General features: G+C 60.8%; 3 protein-coding genes across 3 annotated transcripts in view; 2 read left to right on the top strand and 1 right to left on the bottom strand.

Annotated features, from left to right (window-relative positions):
• The window catches only part of PDZD4 (PDZ domain containing 4), a 55,776-nt gene extending 53,699 nt beyond the window's left edge, over positions 1-2,077 (top strand). The window contains exons 6-8 of the mRNA XM_006877189.1: positions 48-149; positions 297-407; positions 512-2,077. Of these exons, the coding sequence (XP_006877251.1) occupies positions 48-149; positions 297-407; positions 512-2,077 (1,779 nt within the window). The remainder of the gene's footprint in view (positions 1-47; positions 150-296; positions 408-511) is intronic.
• Positions 2,078-5,776: 3,699 nt separating this feature from the next.
• On the bottom strand, positions 5,777-8,053 carry SSR4 (signal sequence receptor, delta). Its single transcript, XM_006877188.1, has 6 exons — positions 7,945-8,053; positions 6,829-6,947; positions 6,357-6,431; positions 6,171-6,260; positions 6,003-6,068; positions 5,777-5,893 (listed from the first exon to the last, which is right to left on the bottom strand). The coding sequence occupies exons 1-6, from the start codon at positions 8,009-8,011 to the stop codon at positions 5,789-5,791; spliced, it is 522 nt and encodes a 173-aa protein (XP_006877250.1). The 5' UTR covers positions 8,012-8,053; the 3' UTR covers positions 5,777-5,788.
• Positions 8,054-8,364: 311 nt separating this feature from the next.
• The window catches only part of LOC102836561 (isocitrate dehydrogenase [NAD] subunit gamma 1, mitochondrial-like), a 6,982-nt gene continuing 6,240 nt past the window's right edge, over positions 8,365-9,106 (top strand). The window contains exon 1 of the mRNA XM_006877187.1: positions 8,365-8,445. Within this exon, the coding sequence (XP_006877249.1) occupies positions 8,365-8,445 (81 nt within the window). The remainder of the gene's footprint in view (positions 8,446-9,106) is intronic.

Here is a 9,106-nt window from a genome sequence, read left to right as displayed (position 1 = left end):
TGGGGGGTTGCTGGTGTCCTTACTGACTGTCCCCGGACCTGCCGCAGATTAATGGTGTGGACGTCCAGAACCGGGAGGAGGCGGTGGCCATCCTGAGTCAGGAGGAGAACACCAACATTGCCCTGCTGCTGGCCCGCCCCGAGAGCGAGGTGTGCAGGCCTGCTGGGGATGGGTCCAGCCACTTGTCTAGGGCTGACAGCTTCTGGTGGTGTATGGGCTGGGACTCTCCACACTCGGGGAGCAACTGGGGGGGTGCTAGCTGTGGTGGGGACAGCAGTACCTTGCTGTCGCTGCAGCTGACAAGACGCTGGAAGGACAGCGACCGAGATGACTTCTTGGATGACTTTGGCTCTGAGAATGAAGGGGATCCCCGGGCTCGGAAGTTGAAATCCCCCCCTGCCCAACCGGTGAGTCAGACAGAGGGAAGGAGGAAGGAACTGGGGGCTTTAGCCCGGCATGACCCTGGGCCAGCTGAGGAGGTGGCAAATGGGGACTGTCTTTTTTGCCCCAGGTGGGGAATGAAGAGGAGCAGGGGGCTCCCACCGGGGACCCAGGCCTGAGCAACAGCCAGGAGCTGGATAGTGGGGTGGGCCGGACTGACGAGAGCACACGCAATGAGGAGAGCTCTGAGCACGACCTCCTGTGTGACGAGCCCCCCAGCACCACCAACACCCCTGGCAGCCTGCGCAAGTTTGGCCTCCAGGGGGATGCTCTGCAGAGTCGGGACTTCCACCTGAGCACGGACTCTGTGCTGGCTGAGGGCGCCGGACTGGGTGCCGGCGATGTCCCGGGCCTCACTGGAGAGGAGTGTGAGCGCTACCGGGAGCTCCTGGAGATCAGGGGCCACTTGGAGAACGGCAACCCTAACCCACTGGGCCTGCTCTTCCCGCGTGGCCCAGGGGGCACTAGCGCGCTCGATGTCAACCGCAATGAGAGCCTGGGCCACGAGATGGCCATGCTGGAGGAGGAGCTGCGCCACCTGGAGTTCAAGTGCCGAAACATCCTGCGGGCACAGAAGATGCAGCAGCTGCGGGAGCGCTGCATGAAGGCCTGGTTGCTCGAGGAGGAAGGTCTCTACGCCCTAGGGGCCAGCGAGCACCCGAAGCACGAGCTATCTGATATCTCTGAGCTGCCGGAGAAATCTGACAAGGACAGCACTAGCGCCTACAACACTGGGGAGAGCTGCCGTAGCACCCCTCTGCTCACAGAGCCGCTGCCCGAGAGCCCCTTGAGACGGGCCGCCACCACCACCACCACTGCTGCCAACTCCAACCTGAACCGGACCGCAGCCAGCGCGTCCGGCACCGCCACACCCAAGGCATCCCCCACACAGGGGAGCCCTGCCAAGTTCCGCTCCCTGACCCGGGAGGCCGAGACGGGCCGTAGGCAGCATTCAGAGGAGCGTGTCCGCCGTAGCCCCAAGACGGGAGTGACCTTAGAGCGGGTGGGCCCAGAGGGCAGCCCATACCTGTCCCGGCGCCATCGTGCCCAGGGCCAGGAAAGTGAGTACTTCCAAAGCTGTGGGTCGCTGGCCTCAGCGAGGGGCCTGGAGGAGTTAGCCCACGGCCCCTTGAGCTTGGCAGGTGGCCCCCGGGTGACTGGTGCTGCCCCGGGTGCTGAAGCCCCCCGCATGGAGTGGAAGGTGAAGGTCCGCAGTGACGGGACCCGGTACGTGGCCAAGCGGCCCGTGCGTGACCGACTCCTGAAGGCCCGGGCACTGAAGATCCGGGAAGAACGCAGCGGCATGACAACCGATGACGATGCAGTGAGTGAGATGAAGATGGGCCGCTACTGGAGCAAGGAAGAGCGTAAGCAGCACCTGATCCGAGCCCGTGAACAGCGAAAGCGGCGAGAGTTCATGATGCAGAGCCGTCTGGAGTGTCTGCGTGAACAGCAGAGCAGCGAGAGTAAGGCCGAACTCAACATCATTGCCCTGAGCCACCGCAAGACCATGAAGAAGCGGAACAAGAAGATCTTGGACAACTGGATCACCATCCAGGAGATGCTGGCCCACGGTACCCGCTCTGCCGATGGCAAGAGGGTCTATAACCCGCTGCTGTCTGTCACCACCGTCTGAGCCTGCAGGGAGCCCAGGTGGCCCTGCTGGGGCCAGGGCCTTGCCCGCCCCCAGCTAGTGTGTGTTTGTGTGTGCGTGCTCGCCACACTCATGCGCATGCCTGTCGGGGCTCTGTTCATGGAGACACCCCATGGGAACGGGGGACTTCTCCATTGCCTCCTTCCTTCGCCGCAAGTCAAACCACCGCTTTGTCACTGGCGTCGGGGCAGACTTGCCATGATCCCCTTCAGCTGCTCTTGTGTGCACTGTGTGCAAGACACAAGGCCACAAGTGTGCGAGGGCACATGTGCACACGCATGCAGCGCTTTCACAATGTGGGCACTTGGTGACACTGATGTGTAGCGAGAAAGGAAGGCGAAGAGAACCGTCAAGCACAAATGCGCTGAGCAGCCGAGCGCAGCCATCCTTCCCCTAGGAGCCTTGGTACCATGTAGACGGAAATGCCCCTGATGTGTGTGGTTTTTTCGCCCTGTCTGTGTTTGCCGGTAGTTGTTTTTCTGTTTTGTGGACCAGCTCTGGGGGCTGCCTCACCAAGGGTGACCCCCCGAGGGAGGCTGGGAAGGAGGTTGGGAGGGGAGGGAAGGAAGGGGGAGGGCAGGGGGGTAGGGGAGGGTGGGAATAGTTGGGAGGCTGGGCAGCAGCTTCTCTGGTGGCCTGCCCTGGGCGGAGTGGAGACAGGGGAGCCCTCTGCTGGTGCTGTCTGAGACCGAAGACCACAGAAGACCGGATCCTGCAGGGCCCCAGGAGAGGCCCAGGCAGGGAGCGGGCTCTAGGAGTTCCTGGCCCTGAGCGGCCGAGGGAAGACTTCAGGCTGGGTGGCCTGGAGAAGGGGTGGGCTGACAGGACCCTCAGCACGTTAGTGAGGGAGCGGCCGAGCCTGGGGACACACGTAGGTAGTGGGAGCTGGCATGCAAGACCCTGGGGCCCTTCCAGCTTGGAGCTCCGGATTGGAGGCAGATAGGCTGCCCCAGCCCTGCTTGTCAGCTGCAGATGGAAAATAAAGCAAGCTGCCTTTTTACTTGGTGGGATCTTTGCCTCCTGTGGTCATTCTCAGGGGGCTGTCTGTGGGGTGAGAACAGCAAGGTCCTTCGAAATCCAGGGGGAAACTGAGAGGGACGCTGCTTCTCTTGGTGGCCGTGGCCACAGGCAATGCTGCCATGGCAGAGGACTGTCGCAGTACCAGCCTGTGGCATGTGGAGGGTGTCTGAGGTGGTTCAGAGGTGGGAGACGGGGGCAGGGAGGTACTGAGGCTCTTAGGGTAACAGATTCTAGGTCAAGGACTGGTCCCCGAAACCAGACCACCGTTGCCACTGCTTCTGTTGGCTCTCACTCTAGGAGCAGGGTAGACAAGGTGGGGTCCACCTTAAGGTGCCCCCAGGACAAGGTCTGGGGTGGGGGTGGGAGTGCAAGAGGATGGAAGTTTCTGGAAGACCAAAGCAGCTGCCATTGGTGCCAGCATGTGCCTTTCTCACTTGGGGAACCCCTGTCCTCCACAGTGCCTGGATGGGGCTGGGCGGTCTTGTGGATAGTGCCCCCTAGAGGCAGACAGCTTGTGAACCAACCCACCAGAGCTGAAATGGGGGAAGATGTAGTCACAGTTTTTCTTGAAATTGGAAGTTCTGGAGTCTGGGCCACAGTGGACATGAGAAGCTATGGGGAAAGGCCTACTCTTGCACTTGCAAGAGGGGATATGTGTCCTATACAGGCCCAGGAACACTGGTGGCCCTTCAGGGAAGGTAGACAAGACTGGCAGGGAAAGGTGCTGAGGCTGAAAACCAGGCTTTCTGCCCCCCTTCCGCAGAGCCTCCCCCTCCCCCCTGGCACTAAGAGCAGCCACTGTACCTTGGACGGGACCGATCTGGGAATAACAGAAGCAAACTATGCCCTGGCACTGCTGATGGCTCCCTCTGGTGCTGACAGAAGGCAGGCCCAGGCAGGCTGGAAGCAGGCCCTTACTGGTTGAAAAGGTGTGGTGGGAGCCGCCAGTGCTGGCAGAGCAGGCTGGCGCTGGCTCTGCAAGCTAGCAGGAGGGTGGCGCCAGAAGGGCTGGCAGCTTTTGGTTAGCACAGCCCTAGGCCTTGGAAAACTGGTCCTGGTCCCACTGCCCCCTGGTGGGGAAGGCGGAGCCAGACCGAAAAGAGCAACCCGGAAGCAGACGGCTGCCACTACCCTGCCCACCTTGGCCACTCACTGGCCTGACCCTTACTCATGTCCTGCACCCACAGTCACCAGAAGGCAGGGCACAACTGCCCACCTCCTCAGAGTTGTCAGTGCTCACATACCCCAGCAGCACCCACCCCTGTTCAGCACTGGGTCTGGCCTGCTCTATGGGTCACTCAGCCCACTGGGCATAGTTGGTGTGGCCTTTTCCCTCGTCCTGTCACTGTCCCCAGAGAGCCAGCGAGTTGACACAGCTTCATAGGCTCCCAGTGTGTGCCAAGCCTTGAAATACTTTGAGCTCAGGGTGACCTGAAGCCCTGGGTATTCAGTGAGGAAAAAGGGACAAGGCTGTTGGGGGCTTCACTGTGTCTCCAGACACCTCTGTTCTGGTCCTAGCCCTGTATCAGTGAATGGGACCCAGCTTGGGGAAAATTTGTTGTTGTTGTTATGTGCCGTGGAGTCACTTCCGACTCATAGCGACCTCGTACAGGGTTTCCGAGGCTGTACATCTACATCTTTTACAGGAGCAGAAAGCCTCATCTTTCTCCCGCGGAACAGCTGGTAGTTTTGAACTGCCGACCTTGCAGTTCGCAGCCCGATTCGTAACCACTACTCTCTTTTATTCTGTGAATGCGCTCATACTGGAGTGGGGGTGGGGTCTAAATTTGATCCTGACAAGGAGTCACCCTCCCCAGGGCTCGACTTGGACCCCCCCAGTCTCCAGAACTGAGTCAAAACCTCAGTTCTTGAGTGCCACCCACTGGGGACATCGGGGGTCCCTGTAGCCACACATGAAGACCAAGGAAACGCGCGAGTGATTATGAGGGGGGGCCCTTCTCCTCGCCGGTTTTCTACAGGCTCCAGGCAAAGCCGACCCCCGAGTGTAAACGCTTGGGGCAGTCTGGAGTGCACAGGGGGCAACGTCACTGAAGTGGGTCCGAGACTCGCTCCAGTTCCCAGGACAGCTGTGTGGCTAAGTGGCTGTCAGACCTATTGTTAAGAAAGGGCGGTCACTCTGCGGACCCTTGTGGTGACAAGAACAAGGAAAGCATTTCACATGGTAGGGTTTACACAAAGGACCCCAAGCACAGGGCCCTTTGGAAAACCAGGCTGCTCCCCAAGGAGCTGGAGAAGGCTCCCCTAGACTAGGGTGGGGCCAATGTTCTTCCCAGAAGCCCTCCTGCCTGCTTCCCAGCCCCCAAACAGAGGGTCCTTCCCTGCTAGCCACTTGAAGCTGCTCTCCCACACACCTGGGCAAGGGAGAGGCCCCTCCATCAGGGAAAACTGCCACCATCCATGCCCCACAGCACTAGCAACACAGGAAACTCGAAAACGGTACTGCCCATGGGGCCAAGGATGGAGTAACCCCTATGGTGCATGGAGAGCCAAGTCCTAGCCCCTCAGCCTTCGGGTGCACAGGCTGTGGCTCCCAGCTCTCGTAAGTGGTGAGGCGCGGTGACACAAACGTGCAGCCTCCGGCCTACTCGGGAAGGCCCAGGGGGATTTATTAAAGACCAACGGCCCGGAGCCACTGCACTTTGCCATGGGGCCTCAGGCCTGGATGTGGGTCTTTGCGCTGAAGGCCAGGTAGTAGATCACCAAGCCAAGGACGGCAGCCAACACCTCGGTGGAGACCCAGGGCCCATTCCAGGTGCCCTGCAAGAGAAGAAAGCTGACAGTGACCTGGGAGGCAGGTGGGTACCAGGCCACACAGGCCAACCCCCTCCAGCAGGTTCCCCATTGCCCTGTCCCTTAGCCCACTCACCCGGTGGTCCACGCTGACCGTGAACAGGGGCGAGATGAAGGAGGTATCCTCATTATTTCTCTGAGCCTAGGAGAGGAGGTGGCTCAGGGAATGCTGGGACAGTGCAGTCAGTGAGGCCGCCCGCCCACCTGCCCTGGCGGCCGGCCCTGAGTCCCCAGGGGAGCGCACCTTCCTCAGGAGGCTATAGGACTCCTCATCGAAGAATCGGACTTCATAGGTACCTGCGTGGGCGCTCTGGTGGTCCAGGCTCCAGGACACCTGGAGGGGAGTTTGTGGAGGCAGTCGGAGTAGACACAGCAACACCCAACTGCAATCGGCTGGGCCACCCCCTAGGCTTCAAGTCCTGCCCTTTACCTGATAACGCCCAACGTCCTGGCCCCGGGTGACAGGAAACTGTTTTCCACTGACGTCGGCATAAAGAGCCATGTTCTGTGTGAGAGGGAAAGGAGGCTGTTCAGCACCCATAGTCTACGGGCACAGTAGGAGCTGCAATGTGTTCTGATGAGGGGGCAACAAGGCCACAACCCCCACGGACAGGAGAGCCAAGGGGCTCATGCCCCCAAACGGCCAACTGCCTTCTTCAAACCTCCATGACACCCACTGGCAACCCCCATTTTGGCCACCAGTAGCCAGACAGGGGAGAAAGGGGCCTGAGGCCGGGCCCAGACTGCTGCTTCCCACACAGAGAACAAGGCACCCAGCCCATTATCCCCAGCATAGCCCAATCCCACAAGACAGGCGAGACACAGCACCCTTCGTGTCCTGTTCAGATGAAGCCACCCCTGTCAAGGACCCAGTGGGGGCACATGGCACACGGCAGCTTCACCTGGACCCTGTTCTTGCAGGTCAGGGAGATCTCCACAATGAAGACAGTCTCCGTGGCGATGACGGCATCGGAAGTGGTGTAGTAGGAAGGCGTGATCCGGGGCTCCGTGCAGGCCTCTGCTGTGGGCCGGGGGCACAGAAGGCAGGTCTCTGAGCAAGGTTTGCTGGGCCTGCTGGCGCCAGGGGCAGAAGGGACTGGCCTGGTCTCCAGGACCGTGGCAGCTGAGGACACATGGGACCTCTGACTCTGCCTAGGGAGTCTTTGTCCAGGCGGGATCTCAATCCAGTTGTTAACTACAAACAAGTGTGTGACGGCCAGTGCCTGGACAGACAGACGACAGTCTGCCCGCAGCTGACAGTACCAGGTGCACTGGAGATGATGGCAACCTGCTGCGGTTGGCAAAGTTGAGATCCAGCCCAGATGGCTCTGGATGAAGCACTACTTGTCCCCTTACACTGAGCTGCCTTCGCCATGTGCACGTGGGGCACGGTGCCCCCTGCGATACACGGTGCGAAGCTCCCCCAGTGGCTAAGTTGTGAGCCCCGTGCTGTGCAGAAGAGGCATCCTAGCAGAGCAGGAGCTGCCACTGTGGAGCTCAGAGGCTGGGCCCCTTTCCTGTGCAGTTGTGGGGGCCTGACAGGTGTGCAGAACCAGGAGGGGTGGGTGGGTCAGAACAGGCAAGGTACGCTCGCCTCCCGTCAACACAGCGGTCACTTCAGTACTCTGGCCAGAGGTGAGTGGGCTCCGGCCGGGAAGCAGCCCTGCACCTCCTCCTTCCCAGTGGTCTCGCGGATTCCCCTCCTGCCCGCCCGGCGGCTGCTGCCGCTTCCCTTAGCTTGGCCCGTGGCCCTCGGCTGCACCCCACTTCTCTAAGGTTGCCCCGGCAGGGAAGCCGGCCTCCCATTCTGGGTCGACAGCGGGGAATAAGGTACGGGACGCGCATGGAGGCTGTGCGACTATTTTCTACATGAGGGACAGGTGACACATGTGGCTGTTGGACCAACGGGGGGAGAGGGGTGCCGCCAGCGGCAAGGCAAGCCCGCGCCCCCCACTGCGCCCCCCACGCACAACCTGCCAGGGCGGGGGCGCCCGCACAGGCATCGGCTACGCCGCTACCTGAGCAGCAGGTGTGGCCGGACAGCAAGAGGAAAGCCAGAGCTCCGAGAGCTGCCACCGCCGCCATCGCCTCTTCTCGGCCGAGGGGAAGAGAAAGCGGACTCCCAGAGCACGAGGGTGGACTACGGAGCGCGACGCATCAGCGGCTCCGGGACCCAATCAAGCGCCCGGGGGCTGGCTCAACCCACGTGACGTAGCCGGCAGCACTGACGTGTCCTCCGCCCCCGGCTGGGGCCCAGTAAGCCACCCCCAAGATGGCGGCGGCAGCGCCTCCAGCGCCGGAAGTGGGCGTGGGAACAGGCGGGGTCGCGCGTGCGTGCTGCCGGGCCTGCGGCTGTCCAGGGACTTCCTGCCCACGCAGGACTCTCGCGAGAGCAGTAGCTTCACGCAATAGACATCGGGCCGCTGTCACTTTCTGTCATGGCGCTGAAGGTGGCGACAGCTGCCACTGGCGCTGCGAAGGCAGTGTTCAGACAGGGCATCCTCTGCCGTCCATGGGAGGTGAGAAAGGGGCGAGGCCCAAATAGAGAGCTACAACGGTCACGGTCAGGCCTGGCGCTTCACCGGGGCTGGCGCGGGTGGGCGCCGCTCCCGGAGCGACTTGGAGCCTGATTGGCTGCGGGCTTCGCGAGGGGTGGCAAAAGAGCCGAGTGTGGAGATGGCTCGGCCGCCTCCGCCGTCGGTGAACGGCTAGGCGAAGTTGGTGCCGGTCCCGCTTCTCCTAGGGCGGGGATCGCGGCGCTGTCCTACTAGGAACCCTCCCGAAGCAGGTACCTGTCCTGCCTGCCTTGCTCCTGCGACCCTGACAGCCCTTCCCAGGAGCGCGTTCCCCCGGCCAAGGGCTGACCGTCCTGGGACCTGGCTAAAATTAGAAAAGGTGTGTGACAGAGTTGTAGTGTTTCACCAAACTTATTCAAACTGTAAGCTGAACAAATAATCCGAGAAGCAGGGTTATATGAATAAAATCGTGGCATCAGGATCGGAGGAAGACTCATTAATAACCTGCGATATGTAGATGATACAACCTTGCTTGCTGAAAGTGAAGAGGACTTAAAGCATTTACCGATGAAGATCAAAGAGCACAGCCTTCGATATGGATTACATCTCATTGTAAAGAAAAAAATCCTCACCATTGGACTAATAAAGAGCATTCTTTTATCAA

This window comes from Chrysochloris asiatica, unplaced genomic scaffold, assembly GCF_000296735.1.
Source record: "Chrysochloris asiatica unplaced genomic scaffold, ChrAsi1.0 scaffold00445, whole genome shotgun sequence".
Classification (NCBI taxonomy): domain Eukaryota; kingdom Metazoa; phylum Chordata; class Mammalia; order Afrosoricida; family Chrysochloridae; genus Chrysochloris; species Chrysochloris asiatica.
This window is presented reverse-complemented; position numbering and strand designations above follow the sequence as displayed.

Bases quoted from the DNA above. Each gene is read 5' to 3' on its own strand.
- SSR4 (XM_006877188.1), bottom strand. From the start codon at position 8,011: ATGGCGGCGGTGGCAGCTCTCGGAGCTCTGGCTTTCCTCTTGCTGTCC. The intron at 6,432-6,828 runs GTGAAGCTGCCG...CCTCTCACACAG, and splicing joins CCTGCAAGAACAGGGTCCAG to AACATGGCTCTTTATGCCGA. The intron at 6,261-6,356 runs GTAAAGGGCAGG...ACTCCCCTCCAG, and splicing joins AGGACGTTGGGCGTTATCAG to GTGTCCTGGAGCCTGGACCA.